Source organism: Semicossyphus pulcher, unplaced genomic scaffold, assembly GCF_022749685.1.
Source record: "Semicossyphus pulcher isolate SPU_LCO1_2020_fin unplaced genomic scaffold, fSemPul1.0.p SCAF_20, whole genome shotgun sequence".
NCBI classification, from domain to species: domain Eukaryota; kingdom Metazoa; phylum Chordata; class Actinopteri; order Labriformes; family Labridae; genus Semicossyphus; species Semicossyphus pulcher.
The window spans coordinates 13,573,450-13,600,726 of NW_027211694.1; the positions used below are offsets into that span (position 1 = coordinate 13,573,450).

General features: G+C 42.1%; 1 protein-coding gene across 2 annotated transcripts in view; it reads left to right on the forward strand.

Annotated features, from left to right (window-relative positions):
- Positions 1-27,277, forward strand: part of ahcyl2b (adenosylhomocysteinase like 2b) — a 48,718-nt gene that overhangs the window by 1,635 nt on the left and 19,806 nt on the right. The window contains exons 1-2 of one of the 2 annotated variants that reach the window (XM_069670831.1): positions 25,424-25,568; positions 26,688-26,796. In XM_069670831.1, coding sequence (XP_069526932.1) covers positions 25,518-25,568; positions 26,688-26,796 — 160 coding nt within the window. In that variant the 5' untranslated portion in view covers positions 25,424-25,517. Of the gene's footprint in view, positions 1-25,423; positions 25,569-26,687; positions 26,797-27,277 lie in introns of those variants that run through there. The other variant, XM_069670830.1, reaches the window with a different exon arrangement.

Consider the following 27,277-nt stretch of genomic DNA (forward strand, 5'->3'; position numbering starts at 1 on the left):
TGGTGCCATATTGCAGCAGTGTGCTAGCAAATTATATGTCTTGGTGTTTTGCTTTGTAACGTGGTTAATACTTTAGAAATAGCTAGATTGTTTATATACAGTGTAGTAGAATAAACGTTAATGTGCTGATGTGTATCCCCAGGTGACAGACTGCTTGAGCTGATTGCTTCTTCTTGGTAAATGATTATTGCTTCTTGCTTGACCCCACGGTATTCTATTAAAGATGCACAAGTCACAGCTTAAAGTAAATTCTGGCTAAGTTTAGTTGGACTAGTAGCTCCAGTGCCACCCAGGGTGTGTGTGTGATCTAACTCAGACATAACAGTAGTCTGTAATCCGTGACCCCGGGGCACTCCTGTCACCTAGTTTCTTCAAGCCTGATTTAGCATTTATAACACCTACACTTGAGCAAAGGGAGTTCCTGCCCTTATGGCTTAATTTAGACGTCAGACAAACTTAGCATGTCTCTTTCTTGACATGCAAGAATCTAGGAAACTGCTTGGCTTTGGTTGAAGTTATCTGTGTCTTACGTAGTCCCAATTAGGTCAGAGGTGGAGCTCAAGGGCAAGGTTCAAAAAAAGAAGAGTTTTTGATAAGAAATCCTCGGAGAAAACTTCCTTTGTATTCCTCTGATCAGAGCTATTATTAGCAGTTGAAAGGGATTCATAGTGTCGTCAATGTAGTGCACTTTATCAGTGGTGGTCAGATTCAGGATTTGATTTTAGATACGTGTATGCTTGAGCCCCGCTCTGATTTATTGACTTCCAGCAGGCATGTGGTCTGAACAATGCGGGTTTTCAAATGGGTTTAATTCAGTGTGTTTGCCAGTTTCTGCCCCTTCCTGTGAAATCAATGCAGCATACTTGTTCAGTGTGTTTTCACAATGAACCATTGAGGTGGAAAACCAAAAAGATGGGCTGATTAACAGGGTGAAACTGAGGGACAGAACAAGTCGGACGGGATACCCTCATCGTCCACACCTGCTACTACGTCCCTGATCCTGTAATGCAACCCCTAAGGAAACCCCAACAGAAGACCCATAGGGGGAGAGGTGAATAATACAGTGGGAGAATGGAGTGTGCACTAACAGCAGCTCAGACCAGATGGCTTTTGATACCTCACTCTATCACAGCAAGCAGGCATATGGAAGGACTGGGCCCACAGGCTGAACTAGATTTGGGGGGCAGCCCAAAACTGGACGCGCCGGACAGCAACCGCCACATCTGGATTGTTGAGGAGACCAGATTTGCATACAAAACAATGGTACAGAGCTCTAATCAAAATGCTGTATGTTGCTTTAATTCAGTTAAAATATCATCATCGGAAGTTTATCGTTTAATATCTTTAAGCATATTGTAGGATATTATTATATGTAGGATATTCTATGCCCACAAAAGCTTGAGTAATCTGTTTTAAATTACAGAGATGTCATGTTAATGTTAAAAAAAGCTGTACTGCAGGGATCATTTTAATCAGAGGGAGCATCTCTGAGTTTTCTGGGTCAAAGGTTATTTTAATTACTATAAAGCAGAGGCCAGTGAATTTTAGTACTGCATAATATACAGCACATAGGGAAAAAAAGTAAGACATCCATCCATTTTAATCTGAATGTATTAATATCAATATTCTATTGTGACTGCACTTGTGTGATCAACCTCTGTAGTGAACATCCGCTGGGACACAAGGTTGCCTCCAGCCTATATATAGATCACGAGGCATAGTGGGTCCTATAGCACTCTGCATTAGGGATATATGATGACCACAGCCCTGCGCATCTGCTGAGTTCTGCTCGTGCAGTAAAGGGTAAGTGAAGCGCTGAGGCTGATGCAGGGAGGCAGGCAGCAGTGTGGACTGACTGAGTGACTGGATGACTGACTGGCTTTTAATCCTCTATCATGTCGTCACATGAGGGGATTAAACAGCCAGCTCTCTGTCGTAGGTGGGTCCAGATGTAGGCTTTTTTTTTTTTTTTGCCAGTGATGAGTTGAATTGTTGCATGAAGCTTGGCATGAATACACCCAGGAAGTCCAGGGTGATACATCCAGTTTGGAGAGTTCTACATGCAGCAGGGCAATGTGTGGTTGGATAGGCCAGTGGCATGTAGGGCTGCAAGATATGAGAACCTGCAATGTTGAATGAGATGTGCAATATATAAATATCGTAGTGTGCAGTTCCTATGTCTTTCTGCCGTTCAGAAAGCCAAACCCAAAAGGATTTCAAGTAGCTCTCCTCTTCTTCCTTAGCCATAGTGCTAGCTAAATTGCAGTCGTCAACAATCAGTTGAATGTTAGCTAAATGCTAGCTCGGGCAGCAACTGATTGGCCAAAGTCTTCTGGCATCACCAGATCAGCACCAAACCAAAAGCAGTATCATGATTAAGAGGCGGCGAGCTTTAGTTTCCCTCGTATGCTCGCGTCCTCTGCTCTATCTCATAAACAACTTAATTTCCCTGTGTCGACAAATACACTGACGTTTCCTTATGGGGAAGAGCGCTGCTGCGCGTCCCTGCTCGAGTAACAAACGGAGCCTTGCGCGTTGTGAACTGGCCGATGTATGCCAATCTTTCTAATGCACCCTTTAAATAGCAGAGACAGACCGCGTCGGGTGAAAAATATCTTTAGAAAAACCCAAAACATATAGAATATCTGAATATTGATACACCTTCAAATGCCCATCCCTAGTATGACCCAAGTATCTAGGGCTGCACCTCAAAGTCCAAATGTTGGCATACAGAGAGTTGAATGTTTTTTCATTCATTGCCTTTTGGGCATACCTTTACGATTAATTCATGGCGCATGTTCATCACACCTATTGAAAGATGCTTTATTGTGCAGCCCTAGCAGAAAGCCTTGTTTAAGTCACGTATTGGAACAGTATGGTCCCCTGTCTGATGGCTGTACTGCGGCCTTATTTAAAGATGTTTTACTTAGTGGGCACACTTACAAATCAGAACTTTTCCCTTGTAATCTACCATATACAATTTCATACGATGACTATTACGGAACTCCCCAACATTATTTTTGGAAAGCGTGTACAGTGATGTGTCTGAAGACTCCACAATCCAGTTGGTTTAGTGAGGTCATCCCTATCTGATTTAATGTTATGTCATCCAGTAAGCTGGAGTTCCTGGTAACGCTCGATGCTAAACAGGCTTACACTGACCAGTGACTGCTCTACTTGCGTTGAGAACTCTTCGTGGAATACGAGGCTACAGTATGGATTGAAAAAGACATTCAGGGTTTGCAGCGTCTCCTCAGTCTATTTCTGCAACTGTACCATATATTCTTACTCTGCTACTCTGGCCCATTGAAAGCCTTTTGGGGACGTTATCATATTGTATTTTGTGTCACAAAGCATTTTTACCCATTCTTTTCTGAGCCAGCTAGCCAAGTTGGCACAATGCAGTGCTCTCAGTGTGCTTTAACAGGAAGGCAGGCAAGCGGAGAAAACTTAATGACCCCTTAGAAGCTGAAGGTAAAGAGTTAATGAGAGCTAAGAGAGCTAAGAGAAGACCCCAGAGTGTAGTTTGCGCTGTAGCCAGTGCTCTCATTAGTTTCTTGCAGATTCTCATGACTTTACAAAGCAATCTAGTAAATGATTCAGAGTCACTGTTCTGTGGATTGCCAGCATTGTCATCTTAATGCAAGATCAGTGAGCGTCTTCACTGTCAGGGGCTGCATGGAAGAACATGTCATCCTTCTCGCATTCCCTCTCTTTTATGAGTCAGCTCTGAGTCCGAGCTGGTCTGTATGCCGGTAGTGATCAGATGCACTTCTGCAGGGGATCCTGCCTTCTTTTTTTGGAGTCAAATTGTCGTCATAGCTTAATCCTGCTTTTGTCTTTAGCAAATATATTTTGAGAACTAAGGTTATGCCCATAAATCGGCTGAATAAAATCCATCCTCTCTCAGACTGTACTCATGCAGCTTTGATCATGAGGTCCAACAAAAAAGGTGCATACTTCCTCCTGGACCTCTGCAGCCTTCAATGTAGTTTCCCACACCATCTTCCTTTACCGCTTATCTGATTGCCTGGGCCTCACCGGTACAGCTCTCTCCTGGTTCCACTCATATTACTCCAATAGGAAACAGTTTATTACCATCAGTGACTCCAGCTCCAACCCGGCCCCAGTGTAGCAAGGTGTGCCCCAAGGCTCCATCCTTGGACCCCTCTTCTTCACCATCTACATGCTTCCCCTCTGCCAGATCATCCACAAGCAAGGCACTATGTAAATCTAAGTTGTTATTATTATTATTATTATTATTATTATTATTAAAGGTCTTTTTCCCCTTCCACTTTTTAAAATGTGTATGTTTAAGAGACAAGTTTAAAAGTGTAAAATGCCATCTTAATGTGGATAGAAGACCAAGAAATGGATATATAGGGCATATAAAGGACACACCAGAAGTTACAGAGGGTATGTGTGGCTAATGTGATTTTATTTGGAGTACTGCCCCTGCCTTCTTAAACATTCCTTTGCTGTGTGTTGACGGGGAGAATGTGGAACCATAGTGTGAGGTCTGATAAATGGCCTGAGAAACAGAGAGGGACCCTTGAATACTCTCCCTTTCCTGCCCTGGTTTTCCGCTTCATATTACAATTTGAAAGCCTTTATTTTAAATGGATGTATATAGGTCAAACATAAAACAGAATTTCTATCATATAAAGAAAATAAAACTGCTTTTCCAGCTGAATGAAGGCTGTTCTTCTTTAAGAGTAACATGAATACTGTTTTGGGAACAGCGTGACAGGAGTTTGCCGTAAAGACCCTGTTATCTCTTTGCAGCTCTGTATTACATTAAACACTGTTGTGCTGACAAGAGCTTTCATTGGTTGTTGAGTTATCATGGAGGACAGCTAGTAAGTTTGTCAGAGGTCACTGGCAAGGTCGCAGGAAAGCAACAACAACAGAGAAAGAAGGGAAGCAAGAGGGAGGATATATGTTGTCTTGATGAACGGGCGGTGGAGTCCTTGACCATATCACAGGGGACTATTTGATGAAGCCTTGGAGAAGGGCCTGCATGTGACGCTATTGGTAATGTTATTACAAGCTTGGTAAGGGCTGTGTTGGGAAATGGGGGTTGGGAATGAAGAGTTTACAGTTTAGTTTGACCGCATACCTTATGTGTTAATGATTAACAAACAATAGTGACTGGTGAGAATTTTACCAATGAAGAATATATGAAATGGAAACTTGAACAACCGTAGGTCATAAAAAAAACATTTATGCAATGGAAGATGGCTTTTAAAAAAAAAAAGGAAAAGTGTAACTAACTCTTTGGTGCTCTCCCTCTCCTCTCCAGCCCTGTTTGCCTCATGTCACACTGCTCACCCATACTTTGTACCCTCGTCATAAATGTGATTAACCAACTACTTTAACTCTGACTCCTCTGTCTGAATTGCAAGCCAAATCCACCCCACAACATTACTTCCTCTGTTGTTTTTATTATTTAGTTTTGAGCACCCGTCCAACATTCTCAGTCTCATCGTGTTCATGCGCGATGCATTCTCTGTCTGCCTTCTCGCGGCGTAAATCTCAGCACCATGCAGCAAAGGCTTGTGTGCGATCACACCTCCCCAACCATCTTCATCCCTGCTACAGAGGCCATCTAAGGATACGGACTGTTGGTACTTTACACCAGTTTGAGTTTCTCGCACCCCCGGGCTGCCAGAGAGTTATCTCTTCATCACTGTCCAGATGGGATTTTTTTTTTTAGCTGCTACATTGTTGAAGGGCTGCGTGATTGGATTGGGGGAGAAGTGAAAATCACAATTTTGTGTTGATCTCACAATTCTAATGAAAAATATTTTTAGATAACAAGTGTTATTGCAATCCCATTGTTGGCCTCAAAACACCCCAACACCTTTTTAGACATACTATCAACATATGAGTGTCGCTATAGGCATGAAAACAATCTAATATATGTGGTTAAAGCTGTATATACAGATGGATGACGCATCTCCATCTGCTCTTATTGTATGAAATGATGCCAAAATAGCCCCCGTGACGGGCGCTGCCATCTTGCAATGATGACGTCATTTGGTGCCAGAGTTGCGCAGTAGAGTTGTTTGGGTGGAAGCCACCACTTCCGTTAACCAAAACACACATGCATGCCAATGTACTAACAGCAGAACAGCTTCTTGTGTTGGTCTGAAGCAGACGTTCACAGTTATGGAAACTTCAATGACTGTAGTGATTGTTGTAGTTACGTCTCCTCTCGCCGTTCCTCCTCTACTCTGCTAATCCGGAACAGATCGGCTGCAGGAGCCGGATTTGTCAACAAAGCTGTCAATCATCTTTTTTCACAGCATCAAATAACTAATTAGAAAAAAGTTTGTCAGAAAAATGAACACTTGGCGTAAATCAACATAATAACTAGCTATAATGACAGAAACAATGTTTGAGAAAACTTAATTTGACGTGTATTTTGATTTTGTAGCTTGACTCATGTCCCATCTGTTAACATGGGAGAAGGCGGGGCTTATGACCTATACTGCAGCCAGTCAGCAGGGGGCAATAGAGAGGGTTTGGCTTCACTTTTAGGGAGCTGTCATGTCAACCATCTTTTTAAACAGCCTATGGGTTAAAGAGTTAGCTAAATGCCACAAATTTTAAATGGGGATTGGTACAACAAAACAAAGCTAACTCCACATGTAGCCACCAGTGCCCAAAATTGTTTCCAGTTATTAAAATGGCTGTTTTTATGTTGTCATTTCGTAGTAAGCTACTAGCATGACAATATCTGCGTGTGGTTAATTCTCATGTACATTCATGAATACAACACACCCACATGAATTGCTAATGTGTGGAGCACCACTAAGTGTGTTCGGCTGTACTCTTGCTGAGATGTCAAATCAATATCCAACTAAACTATTATATTTGCTTTAATTAATTCTATTGGAATAAACTCATGTTCAAATGTTAATGCAATTTCCTAAATGTCAGTGAACTATTCTTTCTGCCAGTAGCTCTTTCAATGATCACAGCAGACCTTTAGTGACATTTCTAAACAATGGTTAATGAGGGTTGCCTTGACATTAAAATGCTGTATCTGTCCTTCACGTGCTTTACCTGCTATCTATGCTTCCCCACCACCCACACACTGCATCTGTGACTCCCCAGGTTCATTTCCTGCCTCGTCATCCCGGCTCGAGCGCTATCACTGAGCGTTGTACTGTACAGCTCATTGAGTTACACATCTTTCCATCTGAAGGCTTTTTACAAGGCTCAGGTTCTTGGAACAGGGAAGTGAACAGAATGAAGGGAAAAGGGCAGCGCTCACTTTTCCTGGAACCTTTTACGCTCACAAAAAGCCAGCGTAGTGTGAAATTTTAAACCCCTCGGTTTGGTTACTGTCGAGCGAGCGAGTGAGCACGAACTCAGTTGATTTGCGATGTGTGCACACTAGCCCCCAACGTCGTGTTTACATGAGGATCAGTAGACAGCAGCGGACATTAACACTGAACTGGCTTTGCAGCATGACGAGGAATGCAGCTCCATACTCAAGCACTGCATGCGAACAAAGGGCCAACATTGTGTTCAAAAAGTGCTGCCTCACAAAAGAGCCCTCACAAAGCCTGAAATGAACCCCTGCAAACTCATCTGTCTGCCCTGCTTCCTATTAGTCAGGCCGAAACCACAAACCCCTGGCAGACAGAGGCCAGGCCTGTGGAGGGAGGGAAATAGATGCAGACATGCAGCCTTATGAATGGCATAATTGAGATAAAAATATTTCATGAAAAAACTTTTTTCTGCATAAACGCATCATGAAACAATGCGTATGCTAATCAATTGTATTGCAACACACCCACAATAAAATCAGTGATAAGGTTCCCAGTAGAGTTTGCTTATTCATGCGGTTGGTGTGTCATTAAAGGCGGACATAAAAGATAGGTGCACCTTTTGAGTGAAGTGCTAATCGCGGGGAAAGTTCAATACCCCAAAAACCAGTTTTACAGAGTGCACTTTGGGTACTTAAACATATTAACATTTTCTTTAAACCTCCAGCAACTGTTGAGCAGGAACCTTCACCAGGAACTAGGAACCTTTCAAGGAACTGTGCATTTCGACAGCAGGAACCAGGGTCTAAATTTTTCTTTATTTGCTTTTTGGTCAACAGAAAAACAGTTGGCAACACTGCTAGCTAGCTGCTACCATTGTTTGGTCCTTTTGCTGATGGTATACAGTGGGGTTTCATGAGCTTAAACTTCTCATTATTAAATGATCCATAGCGCTGAGGGAAATGTGTTGGTCCATCACTACATGCAACACCTTCTAAATAACACAAACACTATCGATTAGGGATGGTACAAAATAACGATACGGCAATATATTGTCTTGATTCGTGCATTACCATTATTGTTATATCACCAAATATCAATATTTTAATAAAAAAAATAGTGCTCTAAACAATTGTCTCAACACATTATTGTTTCATCTCAGTTTGTGTTCAATTCTGTGGACCTGACACCAAATTGCAGTGAATGAATACATGAATACTGCACTTTACCTTTTTAGGGGCATTTTGTATTCTTCAGTTAATAAGATATCGTGATGTAACATTAATATATGATTGTCTTGCAATATATCAATTAGCGCTGTATCGTGATATTATCGTGGGCCATGTATCATGAGTTACCCTGTGATTCCCACCCGTAATATTGATATTATAAGAATATTTAAGAGCAGCTCTAACTATGAACTTTCTTACATTGCAAATTAGTACTGCTTTTTTAACCACCCTTGAAGTGATCTAGAACTTTTGTCAATATGATAAAAAAAAAAAAAGTCAAAATCCAGCCTAATAAGTAATAAAATAAGACATCACACTCCTAATTAAACATAGATGGTTGACCCCATAATGGGTTTACTCAGAAATAGAGCAGCACCACCCCCAGTCTGTGTGCCTTTGATGTAATTATACCCCCCCCACAGGGAATAAGAGCTATTTTTGGTAATCCAAGAAGGGGGAAAGAAAAAACCCAAACAGGCCGTTCTAAAAGGGAACCACTTATTGAGACTTTTGTTGTTTTCTGCTCCATCGTTACTTTTGCTTCCAAGCTGATGGACGGATTCATGGTTTCATCGAGCTTAATGACCGACATTAACAATCCATTTGTTTTTTCAATCCAGTGAAAGGATTTATTGACTCCTCTGAGCTGCGGTGGTAAAAAAAAAAAGGGGCCAATATGATGAAAAGCATTTACTGATGGAGCTGGATGATTGCATGTGTAAAAGGATGAGTGGATGATACTTACAGTAGACGCAGCTTGCACTTTAATTTGTTTGAGAGCCGTTGTGTCCTGATCCATCATTTCTCTTTGTCATCATTTGTTAAATTAGTGAGACATGTAGAGTTAGACAGCATAGATTTTTAAGCAATCTGATCAATACTAATGCTGATCGCTTGTGTGAATGGATGCCAATGACCACCGTCGCAATCGCTAAGCCTTTTTTTTCTCCAATCTGTGCCCTACTTTCGTCTACATGGGCAACAAAACCCTGTTACACAACTCCACTGTGCTTTTCTTTGTGTGCATGAGAGAGACAGGCACGCTATAGAAAGATCAGTTGAGGGTAATGTATATAAATGAGCCTTTTAGGGGAAAACCGCATGCCCGTAGCTGATCTAGACGCTAGAAATTGAAACCTAATTGATGAAAGCTTTAACGTGTCCTTGAATGACATGTGAAGCCTGCAGCCTTGGCTCTACTCCTCCATTGAACTGCAGATAAGAGAGGAAAGGCTTGTGAACGAGAAGGGGAAAAAGTAAAGGCAAGCCCCGAGTGTGCTGTCTGTCCTCTCTGTTAGGTATGGTTTAATCTGTCACTAAGCCCCATCATTCATTGCCTGTTCTCCTCTGGTGTCGGTGTCCCTTTCTTTTACAGTGACTACCAGACCATATCAGAGGGACAAGGATTGTTTTAGGGGGCAGTGCTCGGTGAAGACGACTCCATTGTTTTATAGCAGCACTTGGATCATTCATTGTTTTATGGTTTAAAGTTATGCTCATCTTATTTTACACACCAGGAATAAAAACCTATGAGCATGAAGGGGGCTAATCCGTGAGCTAAAGTTAAAACTTAGTTAGCGGCTTGTCAGTCATTCTGGTCAACTGGAATATCCCAACAACTTTTCAAATTGATTGCAATCAAAATTTGGACAATAATGCTTCTAACAGGATGAACTTCGACTACTCTGCTGATCCGTTAGCTCTCTTTAATCGTCCAGTCAAATTTGAATACATCTGACACTTTGGTTTATGATCAATTACTTACAAAACTTAAGGCATTCACATCAGCCTCAGTTGTTCTTTCCATTAAGTGCTAATGCCAAATGTGAGCATGCTAACATGTCGATTGTAAAACTGTTAAACATTTGTCCTTCTAAACATCAGCATGTTAGCATTGTCGCTGTGAGCATGTTTATCATGCCGACATTAGGTTTTAGCTCAAACCCATAAACGGTACATAGTAAGTTAAAGAACTAATTGTCTTATATTCGGGGTCTAGACTTTAAAGGTGAATTGCAGCAGTAGATGTGCTACTCATATATAAAGTAAGTGTACCCCTCATGACAGAGGCCAGCCGTAACTCACAACAACAGTACCAGGGGGGTGGAAGATGGAGAGGCACAGTGATCGTCTGGAACAAGGGGCTTAAAAGTAGGCCAAGTAAACCAACAACTGAGGCAGAGTTATGATGCCAATTTTAAGATAACTGTTGTTACAAAGTGTAACGTCCGACAAGGTTGAGCCCAAAAATATCAGGGCCACCGTAGCGCCATGTAACTCCATGCCACATCCTCCTGTGCTCTCAGCTGGCTTAGCCCGGCCCTCTGCCGACAGACATTGAAAACAGGATTTTTTTTAAAAAAAGGTAACATAAAATGGTTTTTTTTATAAAAACAAATTTGGTCTTCAAAAAGTCTTTAGAAAAAATGAGTCTTAAAAAGGAAGGTCGTCTTGTATTCGGACCAACACGGTAGTTACAGTGACATCACTCTGTGTTATGTGAACTACCGCTTTGAAGCGTCAAGTTTGGCCAATTTTCCAATGCCATCTTTCGAGCCAGAAGTGCGTATTTGGACGGCATGTTAGATACACATCTTTACGTCTCTATCCTGGTTGACGGGTCGCTTTTGAAAGCAAGAGGCTGCATCCACCTCTTGTACTGTATATTGTCTGTGCTGAAAAGCTGTGCCCAAGTACAGCCTCACAGGGCTGCAAGTGTTTGTATTTAAATAGCACAATGTCATTCATCGCACCAAAATATGTGTAAATACTGTCAATATTGTGTCTAAATGCAGCTAGTTCTGAATTTCTTTGGTTTATGTTTCAACTTGATTTGAGAAATAATCAAGATTGTGATTCCAACAGAAGAAAATGTGCACTCAAGCTCTTCCCATTACAGAAATAGTTAAGCATAAGCCACAGCAGGCACTTGTGGCGTTAACCTTTCATCTCTGTAATGTAACTGTGTTCTCTGACATTATGTACATGCTGACACTGTATGTAGGGTTCACAGTGAAAGAGCAGGGGACGACTTCCTCTGGCGGTGCTGGTGACGTGGCTGCGATGTGTAGTGAATCCCTGTGTTGGCATGAAGCCTCTGGCAACATATACCGTGTGTGTGTGTGTGTGGCACGTGTTGAGCCACTGGTAATTGTGTGGGGGCTCAGTAACTGCGGTGGTATTGGCGTGACTGTGATTGGTGTGTATGTGTGCCATTATTTACAGTCTGAGCACTTGTCTGTGTATATAAATCAGCAGGAGCCATTCTTACATCACAGCCACCCTCAGGGCAGCATGCTGCGCTCTGATACACACACGCACACACTCCACCTCCCGCTCGCTGCTTCCTCCTTCCCTTTTTTTCTTCCTCCTATTGGTCCGAGCGGTCGGGAATTCTTTACCATTGGATGAGAGGAGGGTTATTGAGCCTCGACTGGAGTCGCCACCTTTTCTTTCAGGAATTCCAATGTGCAGGATTTCTTCTTCTCCCGCTCTGCTGCTTTTATTTCCCGTCACTCACTGAGCGCACTGATATGCTTGCAGCCTGTTGTCTCTCACATGTTGCATTAAACACTTCGTCCGATAGATGCATGCACTTGTTGTCCAGCAGTGGGACACACCGCCATATTGACCCAGCAATGGCAAGTCAAGGTTATTGCAGCTCCCATCTGTGCTGTGAATGCTACACAGAGGCATACATTAGTGATCTGTGCATGCACTTGTGACGAAATTTATGCGTGCGCGTTTCTTCTTAGTCTGCGTGTCTGCTCTGTGCTGCGCTCTACTTTAACTTCCATCCCTCTGCCTGTGGCTGCTGAACAAGCACACAGCTTTTCCCCCGAAAGCCAGGCCTCTCTGTCAGAGCTGCACACCTGCTTTAGTGTCCTGCTAAGTTGTCTGCACTTTGCTTTGACTTGAGGATATGTTCTCTTCTGCTGGCTTTTTCCATTAGCAGTTGATGACACCGACCCAGCTACATGAGCAGCTTTGTTTTTATAGTGGATTCGAGCACATCTTTGGTTTTATAATGTCGAATAATCAAAGTTTTCTTGCTGCTTCCATTTCCAACCTGACAGAAAAGCCCCTCATAATGAAAACCAAAGCGGCTCCACTGCCTGCGTGTTTTTGTCATGTGTTAGACAGAAACTTGACTCGTGACTCAAAGTACCACTGATGTGCAAAATTGTGTTAACGGTGGTGATGACACTCGTGTTCCCTGCGTTCCTGCTGGACCGATTTAACTGACAGTGCAGAGAACTGTTGTGAGCTGTTAAATGATAACCTGCTGTATGTTCAAACTGTAACTATAGTTACATTTCTGTCTGGGATAGATGCATTAAAATAATGATGCATTTTTCATGTAGTTTATACACGTAGAGTCAATCTGATGGCAGCGGTTTCTTAACAAATGCTACGTCCGCAGCGCGCACCTACTTTCAAACACATTGTCATCTGCTTCATAAGCACAATCCTTGTAACACATTGCCCACAAAAGCGCACATTGACGTGATGCAGTCACATTTTGGTTTTGACCTAGTCTTGTTTAAAATGCTTTGGCCTCCGCTTTCTATGCTGATTCTTTCTTTTTGTAACAACTTCAGTGGTTCTGACCATTTTTTCAGTAACATACTCCCTTTGAAACGTTTTTTCAACTCGACCAGTGAAAAATATTTATGAAAGAATAAGTGCTTGCTTCATGCAACTGTTGGCGAATTTCGAACGACGACCCCTGGAGGGTGTAAAATGTTGTCTTCCTGATACCGAAGCATTCAGCAGGTTATGTTTTTTGTTTTTCTCCTCTTTCTCTGCATTTACAGCTGTATTGCAGATACTTATCTGTCAATATTTTTCCTCTGTGCAAAGGTAGTCACAATTTTGAATGACAAACGTAAACAATGAAAAACAGAAAACTTGAGTTTGATTGTGTGTTGTGACAGTTGGCAGATAAAAATTGCATTGAAAATAGGAATACAACATAAAGAGTGGAATATCATATTCCATTTTTAAGGCCTTTAGTAGAATTATTCTTTAAAGGAATTGTGCATTATAATATTTTTCAAATTAACATTATTAAAAGAAATCTCTAACCCAGTGTATCCCGAGGGGTACATGTGCCCCCAGGTCATGGAGGTGTACATGACCTGCACACCTCCTTGACCTGAGGCGTGCTGGTAGGATCGTGACACAGACTCTTTAAGACCCTCCCCTCCGGCAAGAGGCTGCGGTTTCTTCCTCTCTGCTGTCAGCCTTATTAATAATGCCCCGGCCCTACCCCCACCCCACTTGACACGGACTCTCATCCAGCCCCACAGTCACTTAACATTACGTTAATGTTAAGACTCTTATTCAGACTTTGTGTTACATTAGCACTCACTGGACTTAAGTACTGTCTGTTTACATTTCTTCATCCTGCTTAACTTGCACAACTGTACAGCTCTTTCATTACACCTATTTTGTATTGTATTGTTTTTTTCATATTGTTTATTTTTATCTTATTCTATTTAAGTTCAAAATGTTGCTCTTGTATCTTAATGAGCAGGCAATAGACGAGGGGCAGCGCGGCCTGCAGTGTGACAGGCTGTCCTGTCCTCGACAGTGATGGCAGCAGGCCCGACTGTCAGCCAATCAACACCAGCATGCTCTGTCAAGACCAGGAAGCTGTCAGCTCTGTCATAATGAGCAGATTACTATGTAGATGCCTGGACCCTGCTGTGAAAGAGTAACAATCAAAAAGAATGAACGTTTTTTTTTCTTGTTGCCACCAGTCTGAGGTAACAGGATGTCAGACTTTGTGTGAGTTGAATCTGAGGGCAGTGTATCCCACCCGAGCTGGGATCGTGTTTGATCTATCCTCAATTAGAGAGGCAGGGAAGTCGTGAAAAGGACAAGACTGAGCGTGATAATGGAGCGGTGGGAGAAACACATCAGGAGACAGGAGGGAAAAAAAACCCAGCAACATCTCTGTCTGCTCCGTCTATTTCTGTTTTTCCTTGCACACAAACACAATAGTAACACAGGAATAGCTGTGAAAGCGTTGAGAAGCATTTCCACAGTCCTCAGCTCTTTGATGTGCAATCCAAGGGCTTCCTAAAAAACATGCACATAATAAAACTGTGGTCTACTCTCCAGTCTGTCAAGTTGTGTAAGAGGGAGTGTTGTGGCAGTAAGAGGGGGGAAAAAAGAGTAAAGTGACAGAAAGCGAGGGGGGAGAAGGCACGAACGAGCTCATGGGAGATGAGAAAAACAAGACTTCTATTTCTGTGTCCGTTAGCCTCACGTACAGGCTGAAGAGACGGCTTAACAAAAACATTTCACTCCTTTAAGACCTGAGGAGGATTGTATAGATAATGAAAAACCCATCATGGTGTCTTGACTGCTCTTTACTGCCAACAGATTCTATATACTAGCCTCTAATAAAGATGTTAACTGGTGCCAAAGAAGTAACTTTATGGACTGACTTGGATGGAGCCACTTTGTTGTGACTGCCAACAAGCCTCTCCCTCTGTGTGTGTGTGTGTGTGTGTGCGTACTTGTGAGAAGTAGTTTTCATTCAAACAAAATATATTGCTCATTCAGAAAAAAGACACATGCTGTGCTTCTGTAAAAGGGTCTCCAGCTTATTAGTGGAATAAAATACTAACAAGAAACATTGACTTGACGTTAAATACCAGGGTATTTAGGGTCTGTCGCTTATTTTTCTAATATGCTCCTTGGGGATCTTTAGGGCCTGTGTCCACTAACAGCATTTTTTTTTGCATTGGCAGCAGTTAAGCGTTTCCTAAGTGCAAAAACACCCTCTGTATTTTTGTCGCTTCACTCGCAGCCAATCAGCTGAAAATGGTATAAACACCACCACGCTGGTCAATGTCACTTCTCTCTCACCTAACATCTCAACTAATCAAGAAGGGGCGGGACTTCCACTTCTGTTTATCATCTTTGCCAACAACAATGTCTGTTTATCTCATGAACCGAGACTAATTTTTTCTATTAAAAAAAATTATAATTTCCAGGTCTAGAGCTGCTACTAATGCCAAGACATGATTCCCTTTTCATTATTTTTACGTTTTCTTAATATAGCAAATATTAAGCATTCAGAGCAATTTAAAACAGACTGAACGGGCACTACTGAGTGAAGCGAAGTGCTGTGAGACAACTTTCGTCACCTAGCAACAGTAAGCGCTGGTGAGAAAACACCATTAGTGGACACAGGCCCTTATGGAAGTGCCAGAGTAGCTCTTTCAACGATGAGTGCAGACAAACATTTACCAGCCATTTTCCTTTGACGCAACGCTCAAGGCAGGAGGCTAAAATCTGTTGTAATGTCAGACTGCTGTGTAACAGGCTTGTAAAACATTTTACTTATTGATCAGCAACTTAAACTATAGATGGTAAAAAACTGCAGTGACAAGGGCCTGTATTTAAAGGTTAAAACCACATAACTACCAAAACCATGACACGCAAGCTAAAGTTAGCATACAGCTGATTATTTACACTATCGTTAGTTAGCTTAAACTACTGTTGGCTTGGAACTTGCCTTGACATCCTGCACAATGTTGCACCAAATGTCCTGTTGTTCAGAAACTGAAAAGGCAAAGAACATTGGAGAGGTTCAAATGATACTCGTATGTCAAATTCACTACGTTTATATGATTTGCAAACGCAGAAATCAACTTTATAAAAGCATTTAAAGCATTTCATTTGTTTACATTTTTTGGCAGACAGGCCTCTTCGTCTTTCTGAGGATTTTGTACACTTACAGGCTTCTTATTTTTCCCTAAATCACTCCCAGATTCGAGACAATCTGGGCTGAAGCACTTTCAGGATTTAGCTTGGAGGATATTTCCAGACGTTTGTTTATAGCGTTAAGCCGTTAACAGGACATGTTCCTCTTTCCTCTGCCTGCAGTCTGTTTTTATGTTATCGCTAAGTTTTCCGGGCCCTTTGGCAGACAACATCCAAATATATAAAGCTTTTTAAGCCCTGAGGCTCTTTGATTTGAGGATACTTATCCTTGCACTTAGCTTGTCTCATCTTCCCTGCCTGTGTGTTCTCATTTAACCGTGTTTAGTCATCATCTTTTTACTGCTATCATCACTTGGACACTGAGAGTGATATCCAGCCGGGACTGTTGGGAAAAGGAGATGGAGCATTAAAGCCAACCACTGGATATGATGGTGAAAGATGGCCGTGGCTGCAAATTGACCTGAGGATGTCCACACATTACACCCTCCAACTATTTTTACTTTGTGAGCGTATCACAAGCTGGATTTAGGCAATCATCACTCCATCAGCGATCTGTGTCTGTGTGGTAATAAGAGATTTCCTGGTCAGTGCTAGCTTCCCGGAACGGAGCAGGTGTTGACACAACACTTTGGCAACTGGAGTAGCAAGTTATGTTGTTAGTCAATATTCACAGGTGACACTGAAATGAGACATACTTTTTTTTTAGCAGCCCCATCCTGCTGAGGCTCCGGTCTCCTCTTCATCTATCATCCGTCTAATCCGGCCTCTTTATGGAGACTCTATACAATCAATCCAATTTGCGATGTCTTCTTGTGGTCATTTATTGATGTTTCCGCATTGAGAACCGTTAGCTCTCCACTTAGCCACTTTCTAATACTGTGTGTTGAGTCTACTGACCAATCAAAGGCTGTGTTCCTAACTTTCAACCAACTAGAGGCTCTGTCACTGGTGTGTGTCAGCGCTGATCTTAAAGAGCATTTGTACCGTGGTGCAGCAAATGGTAAATGGACTGTACTTGTGTAACGCTTTTCTAGTCTTCCGACCACTTAAAGTGCTTTTACACTACATGTCATATTTCACCCATTCACTGATGGCAAAGGCCTGAGTGCCAATCTTCAATCAGAATCTATGCCCATTCATTCACCGAAGGCAAGCCTTTGGGGTTTGGGGTTCAATGTCTCGCCCGAGGACACTTGTGACTGTAGCAGTCGGGGATAGAAGCCCCAACCTTCCAAGTGAGAGACGACCTTCCTTCAGGATTTACACAATTTATTTGGTGTCTTGTCACAGTGGATCTACAGTATAATGCAGGGGTCTGCTACCGGTAGCTCGCAGCCTGGATTTTAGTAGCTCGCCAAGTGGTTCAAACTACAAAAAAATCTGACAATAAATGCACCTTGAAAGCCTCTTCCCACTACAATTCAATCAAATACACAGATGTCCCGCCCCCTCCAATACAAAATAATAGGATAATAGGCCTTTCAGCTGTAAATTAAAAATGGTAACGCTCCTGTCAAGTTTGTCAACGTTTGAACCAAACCAATCACAGCAATGTTGCAGCAACCTCCATCGTCAGGTCGGGTCAGTTATGCTGTACGCTAGTTGAGCTAAAGAGTTTGGTGCTATTTGCCTGTTTAGCCAGATTTATGATGGACAGTGAAGTGTGTGTGCCTCATCTGAGGTACCAACGTTTCAGTCGACCAAACCTGGGTACTTTTAATTACCAATATAGCTTGATATTAAAGTGATAAGATTATCATTACTCCCCATAAATGGAGCAAGAAAATATCTTAGTCAAAGTGAATCCTAAGTTAATATGTTTGAAGGCATCCGAAAACACTGATCATTTTCTATAATCTCTCTCTGGTCGTACATTTTAAGTCTCTGAAACATCAGGCTGAGATTGCTGTCAAGATTACTAACAATAGTGCCAGAATGATGAATAGGTTTTGTTTTTTAACTCCCACTGCTGGCACATACACTCAATCTGCGTGCGTTCTTTGGCTGGAGCTCAGGTTGCGTTGCCAGCGACGGAGGAGGGGCTTCCCCCAGAGGAGAGCAGCAGTGAGGAGGTGTAAACATCCAGCTCCCCACTGGCCTCTGATGGAGAACACTTCCTTCCCTCTTCTCCCTTTGGGGTTCCTTACAGAGGGACTTTGGACAGGTCTCTGCTGGCCCGGCCTAGTTTGTGTTTACGAATCAGGAGGGAGATGCACCAGAGGCAAACAGATTGACATGTTGTTGACGTGTCTGTCGGATGAGGCTGCATTTCACCGCACAGGGGCCTTCAGTTTCTCTCATTCAGCTTTATTTCTGAGGACAATGGCTCTTTGGTTTAGGCCGGAGGGGGCTGGACAAACGACCTGGTGTGTGGCAGGAGGTCGAGGAACAGTAGACACCTGTTTTATTTGATTCTTTGGTCAGCATTTTGTCTCTTCAGGGCAGCAATTACGGATATACAGAAGCTTGAAAGGCTTCCTTAAGGTGATCGAAACTGACTGTTTTAAATATGAGTTAATGATGACAGTCGAGGCTCAACTCTTCTGTTGTCCTCGTATTACATTCACAATGTTGTCCTCAGTTCCCCTGAGACGTTCCTCCCTCACTCCTGGATTAAACACTCCTGTAGGACATGATCCTGCATACAAATGCCGGTATATCGGTGCAGTTAGAAGTCTGTTTCTATAAAGATGTTTGGTACCAGAAGAAAGTGCTGACTAATGACCCTCCTGTGAGATCGGGGGAATTCTGGTCGTTTTAGTCCCTGCTCGTATTGCCATGCAGGCACACAACTTGAGCCCGGAGCTTGTAAATGAAGAGAAATGAGCACAACGTAAACAAAGACATGAATCAGAAACATGAACCGCACAGGAAAACATAACCAAGAACACGACCTTGTTGATGGATTCAGGGTGTTGGGGGATTGTGGGAAGCTAAACAAGGAAAGCTGGTTTTAAAATAACTTTGATCTGCATGCATCGCGGCGAATGAAACCAAAGCAAGCTGGTGAAATTTGGCATCATAAAAATCATCCAACTTTAATGTTCCTTCCAGTGCATTATTGCTTCACTCCTCTGAGTGATTCTGCCTGTAACCTCAAGTGCACTTCTTTGCTTTCTGTCTTTCCCTCACAGTCCCTCAACTCGGTAACAAGCTGGAAGAAGCTAAGCAGTTACGACTGTCTGCTTACAGGCTGCAGGCCTGGCGAGATGTGGAAAGGATGATGCCCGTTTTCCATGAAGCGATGAAGTGAAATCTATTTGAGAAGCTTGATGTTTGCATTAAAGCCTCAAGGACCTGCGTGTAGGATTTAGGATCAGGTTCCTTCTGCCACAGGTGCAGAAGAAAACGGCAGGAATTAATGAATCTATTAAAAAAAACTTACATATACAGCAATATAGTTTATACTTGAGGAGTCGAGGACTTTATTTAGAAATGTCAAGGTCCTCTGCAGAACATCAGGGACGGAATGTTTTACATGCGACCTGCGTGGAAACCCCGCAGACAACACAGCTGTAAAGACATGGCTGAATGCCCTCAGCATTGCATACCAGCTTGTATCCCTGCAGCTATAGCTGCAGCTGAGTACACACATGGCACAGATACAGCGTTGTGTCATTACAAACTTTAACATCATGAAAATGCCTTTTAGGATTCATTCCTCTTGCTCTACATTAATAAGTGCTTTATCAGTAAATGTTGAACCCCTAATCTCAACAGGACTGCTCATATAACAAGTCATTCCATACGTGTTGGTATGACTGTTAGTACATGGGGAAAAAAGCAGGCCTGCTCATTCAACCCTCCCTGGTTAAAGACAAGCCAAAGAGATGTGTGTGACGTCACAGCGAGCTCTCATTAACCAGTGGCATCACGGCAGACGTCACACTGCTGCAGCGGTTTTCCTGTTAAAGTCGTGACGTCAGAGTACTGTTTGACTATTTCAAGACGTGCGTGAAATTAAGTTACTCATTGTAATGTTTGGCCAAACATCAGAGTAATTTAACTTTTCAGACAGCCCCTGGACTTCATCTGGCAAACACTTGTAAAGTTAAATATTAATTTTCCTTTTGAAATAATTCCAAAGGTTTATGAGTTCCACTGAAATGCAGGGGGAGTTCGGCATGATGCACGTAATGTGTGCATTGTTCCTTTGTAGAAACTGATTGGGATTTGTTTGCTTGGATAGATTACTTAGATAGAAAGGAACTGGTGCAGAGCAGGCCACCTTAGTGTTTAACCTGCAGCTGCTTCTGCTTGTTGATTTCCCACCTCAGCATATTTGTATGTACTTATTTAACACCCCACTCTGCTGATCTCATTACAAAAGGCCACTTGCTTCCTCCTCGACACACAAGATTCAAGTTTCATACACAAACATTACCTGTATCCGAATCTGCCCTCCTCACATTGTTTTTACCTCAGCGTCTGTAGTTAATATTTGCTACTGTTTGTCACTGAGCGAGGGTTCAGTAGAGAGCAGTTTCTGTGTGTTTTTAAATGTAGGAAACTCAAAGTGAATTTTTAAGACTGAGGTTGTGAATTTGGCTGAACATGAGGAGAGTGTGTAACCTGGTTGGTCTGAAGACGATGGAGGAAACCAAGGTAAAGTTTTTATGTGGTGATGTTCAGGACATGAAAATACTGAATACTGTTACCTGTTTTTTTAGCACATAGAAAAAAGGGCGTATTCTTTGACATTATGACATACTTTGGTAACGCTTTATTTTGAAAGATAATGCCTGAATGTCTTTCGAAAGCTAAACATGCTTATCCAAACTCAAAATGCTGGTATTTAATTTGCTGAACCTGACTAAAACCAAGCTAAATATCTGATTTTAAAGAGGGAGTTGGCTGTTCAGCAGGATGAGCTTGTCGACGGAGGAAACCGTACAGTTTCATATCTCCTCGCATTCACTTCTGCAGTGACATCTGCGCCTGTTTGTTTTGCTTTTATCTCACACAGAGGGGGTTTCTGTTGTTTCACCGGGCCGGCCCAGACGTTCTCCACTGGTGTTCTACTAGCCTGTTGTTGAGCTTCACATCCCCTGCCCTCCCCTCCCCTGAAACCTTGCTGCTCAGCACAGGGTTTGAAAACCTTTCTTGCCTGTAGGTGTGAATGGTTGACTGTGTCTCAGCTGCCCCTTGCCCAATTATAGCTGGGATTAAGCGGTTACAATATTGGATTGATGGATGGTTGTATTATCATGACCTGTTTTTTCCACTCAATACACATTTGATTGAGGTGTCTTAATTTCCAGTGAAAAGACAGGAAAAGGCAATGCATTCTGGGTATTTTCTATTTTTTCTTATTAGAACTTGCAGTGCTAGTTTGGGACAAAAGGGCACCGTGCTCCAAACCGATTTGCAATAGTTGCTTAGCAACATTTTAAGCCATCGTCCGCATTGTGCACATGCATCTGCACCGGGTCAAACACAAGTCTGATCACGCTGTGCAAGTCCTCCTGGTTAGCCAACACAGTCAAGTTTATTGTGAACGCCTGCAGCTGGCTGCACTCCCAGCATCACACATCCTCTGTGCACTTTTTAGAAGAAGTTCATATCGGCTCGACCTCTCGGTTCCCTGCTTTCCAATTTAAATGTGGAGCGCACACACACACACAAAGCTGAGTAGAGGGTGGCAGGTCTTGGGTTAGCTCCCATGTGTCCCAGTATTGAGTTAACATTCATTATTCACATGTCATTAGCCTCCCAATCAGTCACCATCCATAATGTAAATGAGTGCTGAGCGAGGTTGGAGAGACAGAGTTTGACAGAGGGGAGGAAAGAGTTCGAACTGATTCCTTGTGTCTCGGATTTGTTGCTTCTGTCTTTTCAATTCAGAATAAGAGCAGAGAGAAAATCATACCCAGTTGTGTTGTAAATATTAGATTTTTTTCTGCCCCCAGCAGCTCTCTGTATTTCAGAGGGATTGATTGAACTCCACATAATGATTTTTCCAAAACGGCAGCCAGTGTTTTGGAAAATACGCTTTGAATGTGTTGCTGAGTCATGTAGACGTATTCCTTGGTGGCACTCTGCTCCTGTACTCGAACATTAGTGTTGCTGCCTCCCTTAGCTTCCCTCAGTGCCTTTTTACACAACATGTAACCAATTAAGTCCGGTTATTATAAAGTCATGTGCACTGTAATTATATTTGTTCCATTTTTATCACACCTTACAACCCCTTATAATGCTACAAACTTCATTTCTGACACATAAACTAATTGCAGAGTAGTAAGCTGCAGGAACAGCTGACCAGCCTTTGTTTGGTGGATTAGCACATCAGCTCATTCACAGCCTTTGAATAAATCCTAAAGTCTCATTGTAGCAAGTTGAAATGGAGATTAATGCGATTTTTTTTTTTTCATTGTTTCTGTTAAATACTGTCAGATTGTATGGCCTGTAGTAAGAGCACATACGGTTGATTGAGGAAATTCTCACCTTCTGATTTGTCCTACTTTAGCTGCCTATACATGCTTTATTATGTAATCTCAATAACACAGGAGATTCTGTTTTTTGCTTACCAATCACCAGCCACAGAATCAACATTAAATCCTATGTCATCGCAAGTATAGCCATAAGGATGAGAACAAATTGAGTTATATTTCTGTCCACCAATTTGCGCTAGATAAAAAACCACTGTGTTATTTTCTCTGGCTGTACTCGCTGTTCTGAGCCCTGAGCTAACCAGTGGTAATCTTGTCCCAAAAACATGTCATAAGCCCCCATACCCCCCCCCTCCTTCTGAGCTCATAAAATAAGACTCAATCCTTCCCTGCAGCCCTGAGCTCCCAAAGCCCCTCATCTAACCTGCATCTGATAAACCTGAAGTGACCATTAGCCCCTTTATAGCTGGTTAGAGGGTTCAGAGTTATTAGCACCATTAGCTTACATCCTGAATGATGTACAGCTATGGTTTCTTGTGTGGACGCTTTTCTAAAGAACATCAATTAATGCTTCATAATATTCTCACTTGTATGAAGTAAAATCTGTGTAGTGATATGATGCTAACTATGCCAACAATTTGAAGATCGGCATGAAATCGTATGCTGACATTCATAGTCCCAAGAAGATGACTTTTAATGACTCTGGCCATACTTTGACTTTATCCCAAGCACCACCAGCAGGTCAAAGTTGTGATGGGTAATATATCATCAACTTATACATGAATTGGCGCCATATTTGGTGCATACGTTCATGGTCTTAACAGGATATATCCTTAATTCTTTGGTGATCCCTGGATTCTTCCCCAAGCACCACCAGGACGTTAGCATTTGAGCTTTTGAGTGAAATTTCTCAACAACTGTTGGTTGGATTTTCATGAAATTTGGTTCTCCTCATTAATGTCCCCCACAGGATAGACTGACTATTTATTAAGTCGACTAGTTATCAATTATTGAAAGAAGTTTGTGTCTTTTAATAGACTTTGCTGTGAATATGGCTACTACTGATACTAAAGACAGCGTGGCTCTAACTTGATGTTTAAAAGAGAGATGTGTCAGTTTCTCTCTGTAGCACTACAGTGTTTATATTAATGTAAAAGGCCAACACAACTCTGTCCATAGATAGCTAATGATCTTTTCTGGGCAAGTCTGTATCATCCAACGCGCCTTCTCTTCAAATGCTCGCGCATTACCAACATGCTCCCATACTAAGCAAGGCTTTGCAAAGAAAAGGATCACCTGGAAGATTTGTAGAGTTGGGGTAGAAACGCTCCCAGACTTTAGAAGTTTGGATGTGATGGTGTTGCAGCGGCCGATGCCATTTCGCTGTGTTTTGTTTACAGAGATAGTAAGGATGCGAGATGGCTCACTCCTCAGCAACACAGCTCTAGGAAATGATGTTCTGTCCACGCACAGCATAAAAAACACACGCAATGACATAACCGAGTAATTATCGACAATTACATTTGTTGGCAACTACTTTTGTCATCGATTTTTGTCAACTACCTAATAGTTGCCCAGACAAAATATCATACATTTTGCCATTCCTCAACTTTTAGCACCATTACAAGCTCAAAAGTTCATTATATTCCAAGTATTTGGACTTGACTTGATCTAACTGTTTGTGACCAAATATCTGCAAAAAACTTCACGGGTGTATTACGCTGTTTCACATTTTAAGACTTGTATATAATTTTAAAATGTTGGATGTCCAGACTAAACATGGGTGAAGTTTCAAATCTGTAGGTAAAAGTCTGTTGGAGTAATCCCCAGGCTTCTCAGCTCAGTCTGCAGGCTTTCTAAACGCTGCACTTTGTGACATCACAGAGAGCTGGGCAATCGGAAGAAAGTTGGCTTGTAGGGGTGGGGTTTCTTAAAGGGACAGAGCTGACTGAGTCGTTTCAGGCTGAGGCTGAAGTGTGAAAAAATGACGTGATTTTTTAAAACTGTAAATTATGCTAAGCTAGTCCACAGGTATCACAGAGTGAAATATGAAGCTTGAAATGAGCATAATCCCCCCCCTACATTATTATAAGCCCAAGCTGCACTTTGTGTACATTGCCGATTCGCAATTGTAAGCATGCTAACACACTAAACTAAGTTTGTGTACATGGTAAAGGGGATTTATTAGCCTGTTAGCACTCACATTTATTAGCATGTAGGCAGGCAAATGTAAATATTAGCCCAAATCTCAACAGTGCCTTAGGGCAACGTGACGGAACTGGTTCTTGTATTGGTTTTTTAGCTTAACTGCTCCCTTTTGTAAACTATGTCTTGATTAATTCGTGTTTTCTTGGCTCATGTTTGAGCATTGGCAAGAACTTTGAAAGCTTTTGGAAGTTGTTAAAATCACATAGTTTTGTGTGTTCCAATTTGGGAGACCTGTTAATATTTCCTTCGAGTGCTACCCTAGATTTTAAACAATAAATTAAGCATTCTCTAGTTTCCATCATGTTTTCCAATACCCAAACATCTGAACCATCTCGGGTAAGCTGGGGCTAAGTTTAGCTTCAGTTTTGATATGAGCAACACAAGCACCCCAATCTGTGGAACAATCAACAATTAAGCAAGAATACAGGGGAGGGAGAGAGGGAGGGAAAAAAGTGAAAGGAAGGGGAAACAATTCATCGCATTGTGTTTGTGGCACATGGTCGGACCAGTTTGGGCTGGATTGCTGGGAAGCAGGAGCTAAAAGGAGGCTGAGGGAGAAGAGGTGGCCTATGAAATGATCAGACCTTGAACAATCAGGTCCCCTCAACACATGAGGCCTTGAAGTAGACACGCATTGTACAGCTTTAGCACACACACATGCTGCGATGCTGAAGAAGAAAAAGGATGGGGAGAGCAGTCAGACCACTGTGAAAAAGGTAAGGATGAAGGAGAGGATGGAGGATGTAATATTTGAGGTGAAAGTAAGCAGATGAGTTGGATTTGAGCGATTTCAGTTTCAGGAAACTGTTTGATTGTCGCTTGTAGATGTGGTTCTTGTTCTTTGACAGCTTTTATGCTTCATTGTAGACCTCTCCATGCCGGTTTTAAAAGGTGCTGATGATTGTCGCCACATGGTAACACTTTGTCTAGGAGATACTCGAGATGCAGGCATAAGAAAAAGGTTTATACCATTGATGATTTCATGGTCGATGTGATGACTCAGATGTTCTCTGCTATTAGCAGCAACTTTCTCATGTGAACTAGTAAGAACGTGTGTGTGGGTGTCTTCATTCACTCGGTTTCCTGGTATGACGTGCATACACACTCAGTTCTTAGTTTTGTCATTTCTCTCTGATTAAAAAAAAATCTCTAAACATCAAGGACGGCTTTTTTCCCCCCAGTAAGGACGTTGATAAAGAAAGGAAGTGAATGACGTGTTTTTGCTTTTGAAAATACAACATTTGATGTTTTCTTTTCATGCTTGATTGCTCACACCATCACTTGAACGTTATGTTCTGGATGCATGGATTTATGGTAGGAATAAGTTAGCTATTCATAATCTCTTGTATTATCAGGCTCCTGATGTAATAGTGGAAAAAATTAATAACACGATAGTGACTATAAATATCCCAACAGAATCAGGGCTAACTGTGACCTCGGGTCAGCTGTGTGGCCTTCTTACTCGTTGATAATGGCGTCATTGTCTCCATTATCTATTTCAAAGTCAGAGTGAACTCAGAGCTGGTGACTGTCTCTTCTGTTATGTTTGTTTTGTGTTCTTTTTTATCTCTAAAAAATGTTCTGTGTCTTAGAAAAGAGGTTGCTTTAAATAAACCCAACATGACCCGCCACAAAGAAGTGGATTATGAAAGATACAGAAGCGTCATCCTGAATCTAGTTCATTTATTACAAATGTGTGTGTATCGGTACGAAATCTGGTGGTCATTCCTGTGGAGTTTCCCCATGTGTTCCCACTTAAATTCATCAGTTCAAAAAAGAAAAGTGAAAATGTTCAGAATCGAGTCCTGATCTCTGCTTTTTCTCTACACCTGCAGATCCAGTTTGCGGACCAGAAGCAGGAGTTCAACAAGCGCCCCTCCAAGATCGGCCGGCGCTCTCTGTCCCGCTCCATCTCCCAGTCCTCCACAGACAGCTACAGCTCAGGTAAACACTCAGTAAGGACAGTGCTTTTTAGACATGCTAGTGGGTATCACATTTAAATTATTTCAAAATCACATTTACAGTTACTCTCAACTCTGTCCATCACAGCTGAGCAGACAGTAGTTGCACAATATGATTTGCACTTTAAAGATTATTTGGCTTTTTCCTTTATTGACAGAACAGTGGATAGAGTCGGAAATGTGGGAAGAGAGAGTGGGGATGACGCGCAGCAAGGGGCCGATGGTTGAAGTTGAACCTCTGGCCGTTGCATCAGAGTTAGTGCCTCTTAACCGCTTTAAGAAAGCAGTCTTCTGAGTACTTTTAAGTGTCAATCAGTGAAAAATGTGCACAAAATTGTTGGCCAGCCATGTAAAGGCCTATTTTTATTCCAGCCCCAAAATTCCCTTTATCTGCCACGATGTCTACTCCGTAAATCTTCTCTTTTAAAATCGGTCTCTGTCTCAGAAACAGTAGAGATGTAGAA